Source organism: Aplidium turbinatum, chromosome 16 (genome assembly GCF_918807975.1).
Source record: "Aplidium turbinatum chromosome 16, kaAplTurb1.1, whole genome shotgun sequence".
NCBI classification, from domain to species: Eukaryota; Metazoa; Chordata; class Ascidiacea; order Aplousobranchia; family Polyclinidae; genus Aplidium; species Aplidium turbinatum.
The window spans coordinates 15,219,047-15,236,929 of record NC_137487.1 but is presented as its reverse complement, the minus strand read 5'-3'; the positions used below and the strand labels follow the sequence as shown (position 1 = coordinate 15,236,929).

Below are 17,883 nucleotides of genomic sequence, written 5' to 3'. Positions count from 1 at the left end.
CATTTCACAGTAATATTCATATCTAAATTTTTGTTGAACATGCTCTCAGAATGTCCCGAATACAAAGTAATTTTTTAAAATTTTTTGAGGGAGGCCCCCCAGACCCCCCGCCGCTGGTTGTCGTCTTTGGCGATCACGCCGCCACCCCTCCCCTTTCAAAGTACCTAGCTATACGCCACTGAATTGGATTATTGTCATTGGGGCCCGCAAAAGCATATTCCGCACAGGGCCCGAAAAACCCTAAGACCGGCACTGCTGGTGGCATAGCAAAAGGATAACATCATGTTTTCTTCGGCATTTTTCGGAAATAAAGCTAAGTCTCTATGTTTTCTTGTTACTAATTCCTGGCTGAGATGTTTGGTATTGGCAAAACTCGCTCTTTTAATGCAAGTTTGTTTAAAATTAGGCAATTTTTTTTAGACTGAAAGCATCATTCTCAATATCGTGACGTCATACGCGTGCCAAAGGGGGGTTCTAACCCCCAACCCCCCCTTGGCTACGCCACTGGTCACTATCACCACTATTGGAAAAGGTGTTGAAAACAGCGCAAAAGTTTGCAACAGTACAAAATGAAGTGAGCAATATGTTACTTTTACATCTTATAATGGTTTTAACACAAAGTTATGTATAGTGACAAACTTCTAACAGAGCCGCAGGTTCTCCAACCCCTGTCCTGGTCAACAAAAAAAAAATCATTCTAACTTTCTGAAAGATCTTTCACTGATAGAATGTTAATCGGATGCACTAAATGAGAGAATGAGTGAAAGTTTAAAATAATTGAAATAAATTTTCGTCTGTGTCCACTAAAAAAAAACAGCATAAGGCTATTACGTTTCTAGGTGATAAAACGTTGCCGTTTTCGTATAGCCAACGTTGTGAGGAGGTCAAAAAAGCAACTTTTGTAAGAGGTAACAATCACTACAACAACAAATATAGGCCTAATACGTCACCGTAAGAGAAACACATTTATAAGCTTTCGCCTTTCGGTAATAGATTTTCATCGTTACGGTTGAGTACATTGCAATTTTTGACGTAATCTTGACGAAGCAACTTTCTGCCGTGGTGCGTTGATAATAAATTGTTTCATTTTTCAATTCTGACAAGTTAATGCTGTGATCTTCTTTTAGCATGTGTGAACAAAGGGCTGACTTTTCGTCTCCATATTTTTGACAGCTCTGCGATGTTTTTTGACCCAGGAATTTATGCAGCGTTCAGTTTTGCCAATATAAACTGCGTCACAATCATTGCACGGAATTTCATAAACAATACCACATTTATTGTGAAAAGGGGTTGGGTCTTTTGGTAGTGACGAACTATTGCCGATGGTTCGAAACGGTTTTATAGCGACTTTAACAGGCTTTCAATAGTTCTCGAGTTTAGCAACAATATTGAATCTAAATTTTTTAACGGTTACTATACAAAATCTAACCAAATATAAAAAAAAGTTTCAAAATTTACTCTGATAAATCAATCAGAGACTAAAAATTCTCCTTTTAGTGAACAAAATTAATTTTAAACCCTATTGTCAATATTTTGGTGCTTGCACCATGGATTAAAGTAATTTTGCGCCACTTAAGCGCAGGCGGTCATGCATGAGTGACACAACAGTTGAAGAAGTCATGGGCAGCGATGTTGGATACAAAATATAATTGACAAACTATCCAAAAGACAGTTCTTTGAAGAGTCTCCATTCAGGCAAGTGGCAAGATTTTGCTTTGTAAGCTATTGCTTTGTAAGTCTATTGCTGATATTGGATCTTTAGCAACTAAAATTAAGGCGCTTTCCAAAAACTGTGTAGCTTTCGACTTGTTATTTCTTGTGTCTAATGTATCGCTAATAAGGGCATTGCTTACAATGTTAGTATAGCAAAGTTATCATCTAATTGTCTTTTTTTTTCTTCAGATATAGGTAGGTTATAATTATTACTGACGAGTATGTAATTCTGTGTTGAAAAATGAAAATGTTTACTCTCTGTCTATTTAGTTGTCGTGTCTTAAACTAATTGTTTTGAGTTAGACTGTGCTGCTTGGTTGGCATATTTCTAGTACAACAAAGTGCACTCTTTGCTAAACCTCTACCATTTCCAAAAACAAGAAGAAAAAAGTGCTGCATTTTTCTTTTAAACAATTATCGTGTTTATTTAATGGAAAAGAACAGACACAAAAAGCAGAAATCAACAAAAGCAACCTAAGGTATGTTCAATTGATGTGAAATATAATGTATTCAAATGTAATGTGTTACTTTTTCTGTCTAAGAATTTCGGTTTTTAGTCATCAATGTGAACAGTTGTGTTCGCAGCGTTGGCAGTGTGTGACCTGTTTCATTTTTCTTTTTTTCAGCAAGACAAAAAAATTAAGTAAAAGAGTTACACCAAAAGCACGCAAAAAAATAAAACTTGACTTGACAAATAAATTCATTTAAACACTATAATTGACTTCTAGAAGGTATATTGTGAATTGCCACTGTATCGTGGTAAAAGTACTTCTAGTAAGTAACATTCAGTTTCGTTAGTATGTGGAACCTGCAATCTTGACAGTTTGTTTCCAAACTGTTTTTTTTATTTTTTATTCTCCAAAATCAAAACTGAATTTTGTCGACTTAAAGTTCCAGACAGCAAAGTCCGTTTTTTTTTACATTATTTCAATGTCTGCAGACGTAGCATGTGATAATGTTGCTCTTGTTGTCCCTTGTGGCTTCTGTAATTAAAAAAATTGTTGCTATAATGATTTGACGTGGATGGTGAAAAATAAAAATGTTCATGCATAAAAAAGGTGCATAAAATATACAGTTTGCAATGATAACCCGTTTATTCTTCGTCATCATCTATCGGCGGAAGACATAGCTACCACGCAGTTTCGAAAATGGCCGCGCTGCATAATAGTTTCTTTTTTATGATGTAACAGATATTGTCATATGTTTGATGTAACTCAAACTGCATGATTATTCTAAAAATAACCCATAATATTACGATTCTCCAATGGATATTTTACGAATTCAAGTTCATTTGATGACCCGATTCTTTTCAAACTAAAAATGTGAAGCATTTGCTTTATTATGAAAACGATGAAAACTTATAAGGCAGTGGTTCCCAACTTTTTTTATCCGGTGGACTCATTTAGTTGATATTCAAATTCAAATTCCCCCCCTATAAATTTAGTGTGTTAAAAGCTCGTTTACATTAATATTTTAATCTAAGTCTTGGAAGATAAACTAAACTTTCACTACTAATCAGCTTTTTAGCCTGTAGTATTTCTTTTCATACTAACATATTAATTTAATTAATGAAGAACGTTGCTAAAAAGTATTTTATTCAAAGAATACATTCAAAATATAAAAGTCAATACATTTAACAGTTTGTGTGAAGTTTGTGATTTTTTTGTTTCGACAACTCATGAAAGTGGTGGAAGAGTATTGGAAAGATCACAACGAATGTCATTCTCCACGTCTAATCTGTTTTGTTTTCATTTGCAAGACTTGAAAAACCTGATTCTCATAGATAAGTGGGAGCAAACGGAAGAATACATTCGAATAGCTTTCTGTGCCACTTTGGGATAGGAATTACACAATAATGGCCAAAATCCAGTGATGGATTTTTCTCTGAATAGCTAAGTCTCTTGCGCAAAAATCCGTTTTGAGTTTTAAAAATTCATCCTGCAATTTATTGGAAACTTTTTCCATCAACAATGTGAATGAATTTCGTATTAAATCAAGCTCATCGTCATAAATTTCAGGAAAATATCGAATGAATTCCAGTTCTAGTGCTGTGAGATATTGCGAAATCATTTCTTTTTCCAACTCTGGAAGAACGTGTTCTTTGCCGTCAAAAACTAGCACCGATGATAGTTCTTTAAACATGTTCAATTGTTCCTTCCAACTTTTCTCTTTCAATTATCAAGCTTGCTGGTGAAAGCTTCCAAAGCATCGTTAAATGTTGAGCGGTACTGGCATCTGCTCCTGGAAGGGCCACCCAAGCCAGGCTGGTCGAAGGGTAGAGGCCAGACAAAATGTAGTCTCCCGCGACCAGGACAGCAGAGCCTTCTAGTACCTTAAGACAATCTCCTACTGACAGTGACGTAAATCCACCACTCTCTTCCAACCTGCCTTGAGCAGCATGGAAGCAGTAGCCTACAGCTTGTAAATTCACATGGCATCAATATGTCAATGGCTCATGGATACAGATAACCCATGTTGATGCGCAATCTGCTTTAAACGGAAATGGCGATTGAATATATATCGTATATTGGTGTTTTTCCCTTGCGTTTTCATATTTAGTTTATTCAATGGACCAAACATATCAACCAAATAAGCAAGGAATCTAATCCATTTGTCATCATTCAGCAATGGAACAAATTCCAATTTTATTTAAAGGTCAAAAAATAATTTAAGCTCGTCTCTAAGCTCAAACACTTGCTTGGTTACGTTTCCTCTTGAAAGCCATCGAGTATTTGCATGAAAAAGAAGTAGGCTAGGCCTGCATGATGGTCTGCATCCATGTCAGTGCACAGTTGCTTAAACAATCGGGAGTTAATCTAACAATAATATCCTCTTTAACGCTCTAGTCTAGGTCAACTTATTACGCTTAAAAAGGCTTACAATCCTAAAACCAAAGTCCCCCCCGAAAATTGCAAAATTCTCCCCTAGTGGAGAATTCCCCCCCGGTTGGGAACCACTAGGCATTCGAGAAACAAACGTCAAACGTTCTATGTGATATAATTATTATAGCTTTATCTCGTCGTCGTCGTCGTGTGAGCCTCTGGGGCCGAGGGTCTATCCTTTTACCACCCCAGATTCACGATGTTCCCGGACTACACTGGAAGGCTACTAGAGAGCAGCCAGTCTTTGGTTTCATCATCCATGACACGCAAATTACCGTGGTAGTGAAACCTGTTGTGAACATAATCTGCTGTTACCCTGTTTAGTTGTATGTAGCAGTAGGCTGTCAAAACAAAATTTTATTGACGAGGATGAATCTAAATTAGAAATATTTCTTCATGGCTGTAAGAGTTTCAGCAAACAATTTTTTCGTATTGTGCTTCTGTGTCTTTGAATGAAACCCACCAAGACAGCAAATTAGTCGTTTTTTTCGTCTGCAGACGTTGAATCAATGTAAAAATGACGGATTTGGCTGTCTGGGAAGTAGCATTTTTATGGGACAGTAATTCAGTAATTCCATATTTGCATCGTTTGGCCGTCTGATAACGTTGAAGCTATGCGAAAAAGACCACTAGCGTTGGTGGCAATCGACTTCATGGCTTTACTTTGCTTTTGTTCGTAGGATTGCACCGAGTTGTTTTAATTGCGTAGGCACCAGACAACCTATTAATTTTCCCTTTCACTGCCTTTGTGCTGTGCAGTGATTTAATTGTGCAGAATGTTAATCAATGATCGAAACGCCTTTTTTAAGCTAACCACCGTGATGGTTGGGCTGTTCTAAATTATTGCTTGTTTTTGTGGAAAAAACGAAATTTCTGAGAAGAGAAGATGAAAGAAAATGAAGTAATGTCAAGCAATTTTGTTGCGAAGCACAATATTTCAAAGTTGCCAAATATTTTCCAAACATTTTTGTATTCAACACAAGGTCTACGAAAATAGATGACCTAGACCAGCGGTCCCCAAACTTTTTCACTCACGGACTATAGTTTTGAAATGAAAATAGCCTCTCGCACCAGCAATTGGTTTGGTTTTTGAATCTTTATCCTTGGACTGCTAAAGCCTTGATAGGTTATTCCTGGTAGTTTCGCATAGTCTACTTGCAGAGGCTTTTTGACGCAAGGCAGCTTACCGAGATTGGCAGAGTGAAGTTATCCGATTGCTGTTGAAATGTTGTTGCTAGAGAATTATTCCATCCACTAGGTGCCGCTGAATGGAGAGCAGTCTGAAAAGCGCACATCCCGAGAGCCGAGCCAGTGCCGCGTGATCTTGAGTCGAGTGCTTATAACCACTGAGCTTGCTGGGCGGACAAGTGAGCTAACGGGGCGAAAAAAAGGACAAGTTTAACAACTAGCTGCTTATTGGACTAACTTTTAACAGCGCTTTAACACACTTTACGCTGCCAGTCCCTCCTGGTTAGGCTTTCAGAAGCACCAAGCACAAAAACAATAGGCCTACTGTTCTTTATCAAAGGTGAATAACCACTATATCACCTACACATAGTAGGATAAAAAAAGGCATTAGCATAAATAAGATCGTTGGAATTGTTTGTTGGTGACAAGATTCAACGCGGGTGATGTCAAACAAGGAGACACGTAGCTTTTAAAGTGTTGGTTCCCTCCAATCTGCTTCTCAACTTTGTTTTAGTTGCTGCCATTGCTTAAAATCAAGCTTTACTGAGTTTATCTTTCAAAGTAACGTGCTTTGTTTCGAGATGCCGCAGTAGTTTTGATGGTTTCATTAATTGGTTGGCGAGGTTCGGTCCATCTCCGTAAAATCGTAAATCAAACACATTAGAATTGGGGCATATTGATCGTCTGTAGCAATGAAACTGAATTTGAGGTAAGATTTATCATATTTTCGATTAAAAACAGCTTTTCTATTCATCGCGGCAAGCGTGGTTGTCGCTGTATTATCTTTATTTGTTCTTTGTTTGTTTCCATCAAAGTATTTTTCAAGCGATACCAGGTTCTTGATCATATTTCTTTCAAGTAAATTTTTGCAGTCTATATTTCTAAGTGCTTTAAGTGGAAAAATAAAATGCTGCCAGCTAATTACCACCTGCTGAATGCTGACATCGGGCTTGTTTTCGAAAAAAAAAACACAAATCAGCATCTTTGTTGCATCACAGCATCGTGACTCCAAGGTAGTTTTGCTCCGGGTGGAGTAGTGGAGCAGAACTATTTCGGAATTATGATGCTGTGATGTAACAAAGACTCTGCTTTTATGGTTAATCCATCGCGTTTTTCCTTGTAAACTCCAAGTACAATTTTGGCAATTTTTGCGACACTGATAGATCAGGGTTGCCATATTGGCGTTTTTCCTGCCAAATTCCACAAATTTGGCGTTTTTTGAAAGCGTTTGGCAGGAGAAAATTACGTTTGGCAGTTTGGCATTTTTTTGGCAGTTTGTACTTTAGTGTTTTTTTTGGCATCTTTTGGCGTTTTTTTGTAATTATTACCGGAACAACTCACCACTAAAGTTTTTCAAATACTTTTATCAATGAAAGTCCATCAAAAAAGTTTAATTTATGGTCTGGAAACTCTGAATTCCTAATTTATTCAAATGGGAGCTCCAGAGGCCACTGGCGGCTGGCCAGTCACCAACCAAGTCCAAAGTTGGAGTTGGCCTGGACAGCTGGAGGGATGCGTTTTGACATTTATTTTCTTGCCAATGGACTAGTAAGTGTTAACAGGTTATGGTTAATAATGCGATGTCGCACCGTTTGAGTTGAAAGCATAGCGTAAGCCAGAGACCTTGTAGAAATTTGAACCGGAACGTATTTGGCATACCGGCGTCAATGCAGATGCCATGCATTTCTGCTAATAACTGTAGCCTCTTGACATGTAAAGTTATCAGGTGTACTGTAGGTGTATTTCCTTTATGCCATTAACATTGTGAAAATCCTTAAACCTTAAAAGTTTTTGTGATATTTACCAATGGTGTTTCTTGACATTGTCCTCTTTTCACCTGTTGAAGCCCTTAGCCCTTGTCTACTCTTCAGCAGAGTACTGTGCACCTGTCTGGTGCCGCAGTGCTCACTGCCACAACATCGACACTGCCATAAACAGCGCCCTGCACACAGTGACCGGATGCCTGCGTCCCACACCATTGGACAATCTCCCCATTCTCGCTGGCATCCAACCTGCTGAGCTTCGTCGCGAAGAAGCCACTCTGTCCCTCGGTCGACGGGCACTGGAGCCTAATCATCTTTTCCACCACAAGATCTCTGCCTTCCCAAACGGGCACCCCCGCCGACTGAAATCAAGACACCCATTCGTGCCAGCCGCTCGGCTTCTGATCAACGAAGCTGACGAACAAGACATCTCTGCGGCTACTTGGGCGGACCATAAATGGCATTCTGAATGGAGGTCAAGCACCACCAGACTCCATTCATTCATCCCCGACGCCGACACACGCCCCATCGGCCTGACACTACAGAGACAGGCATGGGTGCGCCTCAACCGTCTCCGTACGGGCGTCGGGCTTTTCCGCTCAACCATGCACCAATGGGGAATGGCTTCTTCCTCCTCCTGTGAATGTGGTGCCGAGGAACAGACCGCAGACCACATCATCAATGACTGTACCATCTTCAAGCCACCTAACAGAGTGGAAGGTCTGCGCGTCATGGATGATGAAACTAAAGACTGGCTGCTCTCTAGCAGCCTTCCAGTGTAGTCCGGGAACATCGTGAATCTGGGGTGGTAAAAGGATAGAACCTCGGCCCCAGAAGCTCAGACGACGACGACCTGTTGAAGTTTAACACCGAGTTTTTTTTGTTTTTCTTGTTTTTCAGACTTTGGCTAGATTGGTTATAAAGCATGCATTAAATGGATGGCCTACTGTAAAAAGTAGGCTACCGTAGATATGTGGGACAGAATGTTTGTGTCGCCAAGCAAGGAAAACAAACCTGAACTACCTAACATACCACCACCAGTGATTCTGATAATGAGGAATGCTATTGCATGCAGGTTAAACTTATAAAACCTGCTAGAAAAGCAGCCCTTCCCCATAGATTCCCCCCAGGCCAATTGGTCTTTATCACCTTCTTCTAATGCGCTTCGTTGATACTTGATAGCTTCAACTATTTGGCTGCCCCCTACAACCTTTGAAAGTTTGTTTTAATTTACTAGCTTGATACATACAGTTTGTGTTTCATTATTCATACTAAGTGGTCTATCAAGTTAAATTAAGAGAATATACCATCAGAGCTATATTTAGCACCATTATATTATGGTGTATGGCCTTGCTGGTTAACAGGACAAGCCGCACTAACAGTTTGGCATTTTTTTTGGCAGTTTTTTTGAAACCCTGAAAAATTTGGCAGTTTTTTGGCGGTTTTTACGAAACATTTGGCAGGCAAAGCTATTTTGGATCTGGCAACCCTGTGATAGATTGCTTTTGATAGATAGGCTACAGCAGAGCAGGCCTATAAAAAAGATTCATTTGTAGGCCTACGTACAAAGTGTATGATTTCAATTGTTTTCACTGTAATCAATTTATTTTAAGGCAGAAAACATACTTTCAACTAACTCGCTCTTTTGTCGGCCATTTTGACCGCGTGTTCTCGGGACCCGGTAGCAACCTTTTCGTGACCCGGTACTGGCTCGCGACGCGGTGGTTGAAGAACTCTGGCCTAGATCACCTAACACCGAGCACAAAGTTTCAGAACTGAAGGCTGAAGTCGATTGCAGATAGAAGTGTAACTGAGTTATAAATTTGCCCGAAATGTTTCTTAAAGTGCTTCCAGTGTTCAATTGTTTCAGTGTTCAGTGCTTCTTTTTTCATTTTGCAATCTGAATTTTTGCAAAGACTGTTGATAAAGCAATACTTGCAAAACTATTGAATTTACAGATAGAAAATTCCATTCATAGTTTGAACAAATAAATCGAGTTTAATCATTGCTTGACGAAATACTAATTTTGTATCATATTAAACCTAAGCATTTTAGGCATACGTACTATTAGGACCCAAGTTACACCTTTATAAGAATTCGAATTCAACCGTCAGCTTTGAAATCTTGTGCACGGTGTCTAGGCCATCTATTTTGACACACTGCTGACGTGTATTTTGTTTTGAGGCCACTTTACATCAAATTGTCTTTTTACTAAACGATATGTTCCTTTTTTGTTTCGCAAACCCATATCTTTAAGTCAGAAAAATAATGGCGAAACTTTACTGATATAGCGCAGCAATAATACAAAGTTAAAGACAAACTGTCGCTGTTGCCCATAAAATTCTATTGCGACAGTAACGCCATCTCAGCATCCCTGTTTGTATTTGTTGTTATAAAGTAGCCACCAAATACGTTTTAGAAAAACCCCATTCTCTGTGTGTAAAGTAATGCCTCTCAGAGAAACATTCTACGATTTCGACTCCTTTATGTATTAAATAAAATTTATTTTTCAGGAGTCTAGAATCGCACACATGGAATTAATACAATTTTGCTCGATTTGGTTTTGTTGGATCGTTTTGTTTACGCCAACCCGTCAAGAGTCTTTCAACTTTGGGGAACCACTCACGTGTGGTGATGACAACACAGAGTGCTTTGTGCTTCCAGGAACCCTACCTGCTCTTCCCAAGAACTTGATTCCAACAAACGTAGAAGTACTTACATTGGCGAGCAACCGTTTCAATGATATCACCGTGACCGATCTTGCAAACTTGTACAATCTAACCGTTCTAACATTGACAGACAACATCATAGAGATAATAGAAGATTTTTCTTTCCAAAGCCAGTTCCGTCTTCAGGTTTGTACTTACGACTAATTTCTAAACCATTACGGTAATTTAATATCAGCATTATCATCATCCAAATTTGTTTTTTTTCCCCGCTAGTGGAGGTGGCCGATTCTTTCCTTGTCATTGTAATTTAATAATAATTTATAGAAAAATATAAGATGGGCTATATTACGTATTGGCTGACCAATTAAATTTAATGCACAAAGAGAAGTTTGAACTTCACCGATTACCCACAAACACTTGATAAAAACGACATACGTTTTTGAGGTTTAATTGTTCGGTCAAGTTATTATATTATCAAATAATGTAAATACTGACAAAGTGAAAAACTTCACTTTTGTAATCGGCTCAGTTCTAATTTTATTCTAAATATCTTTTAAGTCCTCTATTACACAACTTAGAATGCATCTTTAAATACAGTATCTTCTTCATATCTACAGTATAAAAGCATAGCATAAATTTGGTGGAGAAAATAAATTGAAGATAGTGTCCAAAGTAGTAAATCAGCAAATCTTACATGCTTTCGTTTTACTGTGAAGTTATTAAGTGAATTAAAGCGGCGTGCTTCATCATTAGCCTGTGACCACGGAAATTACCCCGAGAACGAACATTGACTTTGGGAAAAACAACGTAAACTAATGAAAGGCTTTTGCTTCTGTATTGAAATTGCATTCTTTGCATTAACTACTTACTCATTATAGACCTTAGAGTTAGATGAAAATAGAATACCCACGCCCAACAAGAACACATTCTTCGGTCTGTCTGGACTGCGAGCTCTTACGTTACAGGTAAGATACATCAAAGAGAGATGCCTATACATATTCAGTTTATTTTAGGATTATGCAGAATGATTACGGTACCCAATTCCATGAAAAAAAAACATATTATGTTTCACAGTCAAAGGAGTTGGGAACTTATTCTTCCCATAGGCAGAAACTAGTTGTTTTGTACGTTAAGCTAATTTTCGTGTTTGTTCAGTATCAGTATCAATTCTTATCTTAACGTTTAGCTCAATTGTTAAGTTAAGCTTATAGCTCAATATGCTATCGAGATACTAGATTATGCATTTTAAAAGTAGTCTTGCTTATTTTATTACAGGGTTGTTTTAAAGAAAAATATTTAAAACTAACTCGGAGCAAGAGACATATTTGACTACGAGGAAACATTAGTTTAGAATTTTAAATTCTAAATTCTCTTATCTTGATTTTGTGCCCTGATTTTTCTTCATTAATTAAATTTCGCTCCACTGATGGAATGAATTATTTCGATTTCGAATAACAAATGCGTGTTTTTTTATTGCGCTGCAGCCATCGCAGATATGCGCTGCTCCTCAGCGGTTTACAAAGCAGACGGTGTCAATCCAGTCGTATAGAGGCGCAACTGAGAACATTATTAACCAAATCTATTCCATGGTTCAGTGTCAAGCAGGAATAAGATTCAGAACTACTTTTAAAAAGTCTTTCGTGTGACCTAAATAAGTATCGAACCCAAGCCTACCGATTCAGAAGCGAACGCATTAACCATTAAGCTAAGCATTTGATAAATAACATAGCATTTATTAAAGTTTATAAATCAAGCCAGTAGGCTACGTACAGTGATTTCTAAAAATGATTTTGTTCATTGCATGTGGATTGTGGAGTAAAACTCTAAAATGCTTTTCCTTTTGCAAGGCAAATGCTATTTCCGGTGTCCTGAAGAGTGGTCTCTTTCGTTATTTGGTAAGCTTGGAAAGGTTAAATCTGGCCAACAATCAGATAACTGTGCTGGAAGATTGTTTGTTTTGCAACCTTACAGACTTGATGGAACTTTCACTGCAAGGAAACAGCATAACAAGCGTACAAAGAAATGCATTTCAGGTAAGTTAAAAAAAAGTCCGCCTAGATAACTTAGTTGGTTACTCGACTGACTTTTTCCACGAAGAAACTGCAGAATCAAGCGGCGCTGGTTCTGCTTTGGGGGTGTGTACTTGAGCAACTTACTTTATGGACTAATTTCCATTTAGTGGATAGAATAAATTCATAGATAACAAGGGGAAACCGAAAACTTCCCTCTGTCAATTTCGGTTACTGGCCTCCGTCAGTGGTTGAAGCTATAGAATGTGACAACTAGTTTGAATGATGACTCTACATGTGTGAGTAAATCAACAAAACAGTGTGTTTACATTGTTCTGTCCGGTTTGTTCTGTCCACTTCTCGTAAAAAGTACTAAAGGTAAAATGAGTTTATTTCGACATGTATTATTGTATAATTAACCGTGAATTCCTACCCGACGTCGATCCCCACCCTCCGGGAATGTCCCTCGCAAGACTTGCGTGGGTCCGGCTTAACCGCCTACGAACCGGCGTCGGTCGCTTTTGTTCAGACATGTGCAGATGGGGCCTGGTTCCCTCACCGGGATGCGAGTGTGGTGCCACAGACCAGACAGTAGACCATGTCGTCCATGACTGCCCAATCCATCAATCACCACATGGAACGCTTGGACTGAAGGCCCTGGATGACGAGACTGTCGAGTGGCTGATGACCTCATGCCCAAACATATAGTCCAAAAGAAAGCTCATACGACGAAGAAGATTAACTTTGTTATTAACCGAATTATGAGTAGCCTATAGACTGCTTACTCATTTATTCACAAATAGCATTAGTTTTCGATAACCGAGTTTACTTTTTTTCTATAGGGTCTATCGAAGCTAGCTAGTTTGGACTTATCGAACAATCTGCTGACATCCTTTGATTTCTCATTATTGCCTCTGTCCATAGCCACATTATACACTGGAATGAACCCCTGGTTTTGTTCTTGCAGCTTGTATAACAACTATTTTGATTTTGTGTTTTTTGCAAATACATTGCAAACGACAGAGGCTTGTACCGAAGAGACTAGCACTTGCACAAAATGTTCAACGCCAGATTTACTAGCAGGACAAAATCTATATTTTCTAACGGAAAAAAACTTCACAGATTGTAATGTGGTCGCTACCTCTTCTCAATCACCTGTAGTTGGCCTAACAAGTACATCTGGAAGTCGCGCAACAAGTGCATCTGAAAGTCGCCCAACAAGTGCATCTGAAAGTCCTCCATCAAGTAGGCCTACATCTGAGAATCTTTCATCAAGTACATCTGGAAGTTCTCAAACAAGTGATCCTGAAAGTCGCCCAACAAGTGCATCTGAAAGTCCTCCATCAAGTTCATCTGAGAGTCCTCCATCAAGTACATCTGCAAGTTCTCAAACAAGTGATCCTGAAAATCATCCAATAAGCACATCTGAAAATCCCCCAGCAAATGTATCCGGAGGTCACCTAACAAGTACATCTGCAAGTCCTCCAACAAATACATCTGAAATTCTCGGCATGAATCAAACTGATGAAATCGAAGCAACCAGTACAGATGAAGCTTCAGTGATCACTTCATCCAGACCGAATTCATTTACCCTTCCCCTAGAAAACCTTTTGACTGCAGTATTGGTACCAGCTGGGTTGATCCTGATAGTGATAACAATAGCCTTTGTTTACACTTGCTATGTCGAGACACAAAAGGTAAGTCTACTTCGACATTGCCATACATTGACGTAAGTATACGAAACAATTGACGCTTAGCCTACTGCAGACTGAAACTGCGTAGAAGGTTTAGGTTTTTAAATCACAATTGACCCTGAATTTTCAACAAAAGTTCAAACAGATTTGTTCAAATTTTTACCTAAATTTGCAGATTTTGTAGATCTTGATATAAGTAGCTAACAGTCCCATGCCGAAATAATTTATTTGAAAGGCTTAGGTTTTATGTTTATTGCCGTTTTAATTTGACGACAATTCACGTCTTGGGCCCAGTTGACTGAACGGGGAATATTTATCCTCAGACCAAGAAAGCTTCTTTGAAAGCTTAAGCCAAATGTTTTAAATCGACTGTTTATCAAATATTCAATTTTTTTTATAGCTCGGTATTATGAGTGATTAGCCCACAAGCTGTTGAGCTTATATCTCTGCTGGTTTAACTTGTTTCCTTTTTGTTTAGAGAAAAGAATGAAATTGAAAGCATTTGATATAACAAGATGCAACATGTCAATCTATACCCTATATGCAATCCATTTCTTGAGTTGAAACCTGCCAAGAAACGCCAAAAGTTCCGATAGACAAATAAAACCATTTCTTCAAGTATACCATCGCTTTAAGGTCTATTGGATTTTCAATAGTAGCCTAACCCTAAAATGATAGACCAAAGCGTAGCCGAAAGATAGAAAATGATAGACTACAATAGGCCTATTAGCGCATTCTTTCATCAGATTGGTGAAACCTTTCAACCCATAGTCTGAAACGGCACATTATAGCCTGGTCCAAGTATCGTCAAGTGTTGCATGAAAAGTGTACCGGTAAACAGTTTGAGCATCAAGACTACTACAGGAATGACATTGCAGTTCAAATTTTATTGTCTGTTGGAAAAGCACACAGACATTGAATAGCTTGCAAGTTGCTAACTCATAGTGAAGAATAGAAGAAGAAACATCGCAAGCTCCTGAGGTTTATCGACAATTTTTATTTAACGTGTAAAGTCTTTCCTGTGGAGTGATAAACTACGTTTGTATAGACAATGGAGATATTCAAGAAACTAGTTTTATAGTCCAAATCAATGACAATAAAATTATCTCTTTCAGGCTAAGATTAACTACAACACTTGCAACGACATCCTCTTCTTGCCGTCCATATCATCAAGTGTCTTGTCACTGAATAGCTCAGTTGGTTAGCGCATGACTTCGTGAACGAAGAAGCTTCAAGATCAAGCGGCGCTGGTTTAACTCTCGGGGTGTGCGCTTGAGCAACGCATTCTAAGGACTGCTCTCCATTCAGCGGTACCTAATGGATGGAATAGTTCGTTGGCAACAACACTTCAACAATCGGTCGGAAAACTTCACTCTGCCAATCTCGGTAACCGGCCCTGCGTCAAAAGTCTCTACAAGTATGCGAAACTACCAGGAATATCAAGGCTTTGTCAGTCCAGTCCGAGGGTAACGATTCAAAACCAACCAACTGAACTACAGTGTAGGCTACTTTATGGTGTTACACTGACTTCCTTACCACCGGCCAACGAAACTAATAGTTTAAAAAAGGCATTTCGATGATCAACTTCTAGATGTTAGCCAACGGCACGTCTATGGAATCTACGTCCCACAGCAGCACATTAGTTAGCTGAACCTTGTTTCAGTGCTTTTATGGTAATCTGTTTTATTTGTTTTATGTACTATTGCGCACAATTAATTTGGTTTGTCAATTTATTTGTTTTTAATTTTTGTATTTATTTGTGGACTATCAGTAAACTGTTGATTAAAACTAAATATTGTTGTTATAATATGACATTCTTGATTAACCAGACTACATAGCATGGATAATGGGCATAACACGGATAATGGCTTGGAAACCATAGCATAGGTTAGCATCAGGAACGGATCAACATTTGATAAACTTTGAGCTATATGCAGAAATTTAGTGAGTTACAATCCATATTGAGACTATTATTTTTATTTCTCAGCATAATAGTCAATCGGGCTACTTTAGAAATTAGAAATCATTGCTTTTTTCTGCTTTTTCGACTACTCCTCGTTATAGAAAAACTTTAATTGATTCATTTGTTGAATACCAAAACGTTTTCTGCGAGAGATACCTGAGCATGAAGGTCAAAGTCGTAGGTAAAGTCACGATGGGAGAAGAAATGCTGCAATAATAATTTTGTGATTCTTCTTCTTCTGGTTTTATTCTCACTTCAAGTGGAGTCGCCGGTGCGCAGTCCTCCACATCACTCTGTCAGCAGCATTCTATATCTTCTGTCACACAATCATGATTTAATCCGCATCGATGCTTTTATGGTGGTCTGTTTTATGTAGTCTACTACACTATTTGTGATAATTTTACGTAAGCTTAAACCAAAATAGACGTCGCAACTTCTATCGTTTATCGCGACAAAAAATGTATAGCTATAAGGTGATGTTTGAGCATTTTTTACGATACTTTAACAAAATGCAGATAACTGCCCCGCATAGTTGTCAATTGTCATCGCCACATACTGTACACAATTCACTGAACTTACTTGGTCGGCTGCAGCTAAATCCATCTCCATGCTTCAATGTTTTTGATTGAATTTACCATAAACTATTAAATTCACTCGCTGAGAGTTTCTGGCAACTTACAGTTGGTTAAGCGTTTGACTTTGTATACGAAGAAAGCGCAACACCAAACAACACTGGTTCGGCTCTTGGAGTGTGTGCTTGAGCACCATCTCGCCTCCTCCCCCCCCGAAAACCCGAAGGCAGTAATGTCATAAGATAAAAAAAAACAGCTTGGATTCGGGATTATGGTTTGCATTCGGAGTCGAAGTGGAGTTGGGAGTCACAAACTTCTAATTCGGAGTGGAGCAGAAGTCCAGAAAACCTGACTCCATAGACCTATGCTCTACACTTCTAAATTCTGATACAGGCAGAGGCAGAAAGCATAGGTTAACATATGAGCAGAGCCAAAATCTCTGTGTTTGGTCGGAGTGGAGCAGGACTCTAAAATTCTTGGTAAAAACAGGAGCCGGAGTCTTTTTTGCCAGTTGTTACGTTTGTGTACTTCTATGATCTTGCTTTTTAAACAGTCATTTTTTATTTTAAAATATGGTTTTCTTTTCATGACTTCAATCAATGGTTTATTTGCCAAAAACAGTAGCCTAGCTACTTGGTCGAAATACGGAAGTTTTGTAACCAAGCCTAGCTATAGCCTACACTGCAAAAGTAGCACAAGTTCCTATAGCCTACTGACAGAGAGACAACGAAACGACCATACGGTCTACTAGGGATAAGGAAAGTAGGCCTAAGTCATGGCATAGCCGTAGGAGAGCAAAACATGTTTGGAAGGCGAATAAAATTTGCCCAAATTTGGTCTTTGCAAATATATTTTCAATAACGCAACATTACTTACAACCTTTGAGATAGTGGATAGTCTAATAGCCTACAAAGATTGGGGACCTTTTCAGGTAAAGAGCCACAAAAGCTACATTTTTAGAAATGGATTTCCGTGAGAGCCATATAATGCTTTAACATTTTATTAAAACTAACATATAGTGATAGGTGGTGAGTTGTAAAAGTGGGGCCATGTGTGTTACTGGAGATGAGAAAAAGAGCGGGGAGAGGGGGGCTGGGAGACCTTTCTAGAAAATTGTGAAAAAATGTTTTAAACTTGGTGCAGTTTGAGCGTATTTTCAGCTCTAAATTGTAATGAAAGGTTTCCGAGGCCAAAACAGAAACCTCATAAGCTTAGGCCTATACCAGCAGGCTTTCAAAATTGCACCGATGAAGAAATTTAAGCTAGTGTTGTAATGAATATTTGTAATAAGGTTAAGTCTGCGGCAATGCCGGTTGAAGAAGGAACTCCTGCTAATAATTTATCCGATGGCATTTGGGCAACCGATGTTGAAATTGATGATGAAACTCTCCTAACGTCTATTCTGCCTTATCCGAGAGTGTCATCCACAG

At 38.6% G+C, this 17,883-nt stretch overlaps 1 protein-coding gene across 1 annotated transcript; it reads left to right on the top strand.

Annotated features, from left to right (window-relative positions):
* The first annotated feature begins 1,917 nt into the window (after positions 1–1,917).
* LOC145785561 (uncharacterized) lies at positions 1,918–16,308 on the top strand. Its single transcript, XM_082597218.1, has 6 exons — positions 1,918–2,192; positions 10,060–10,401; positions 11,094–11,180; positions 12,063–12,248; positions 13,067–13,921; positions 14,397–16,308. The coding sequence occupies exons 2-6, from the start codon at positions 10,078–10,080 to the stop codon at positions 14,406–14,408; spliced, it is 1,464 nt and encodes a 487-aa protein (XP_082453344.1). The 5' UTR covers positions 1,918–2,192; positions 10,060–10,077; the 3' UTR covers positions 14,409–16,308.
* The last annotated feature ends 1,575 nt before the right edge of the window (positions 16,309–17,883 follow it).

Excerpts from the sequence above, each read along its gene's own strand:
- LOC145785561 (XM_082597218.1), top strand. The coding sequence starts at position 10,078 with ATGGAATTAATACAATTTTGCTCGATTTGGTTTTGTTGGATCGTTTTG. Across the intron at positions 11,181-12,062 it reads TGCGAGCTCTTACGTTACAG|GCAAATGCTATTTCCGGTGT; the intron begins GTAAGATACATC and ends TCCTTTTGCAAG. Across the intron at positions 12,249-13,066 it reads TACAAAGAAATGCATTTCAG|GGTCTATCGAAGCTAGCTAG; the intron begins GTAAGTTAAAAA and ends TTTTTTCTATAG.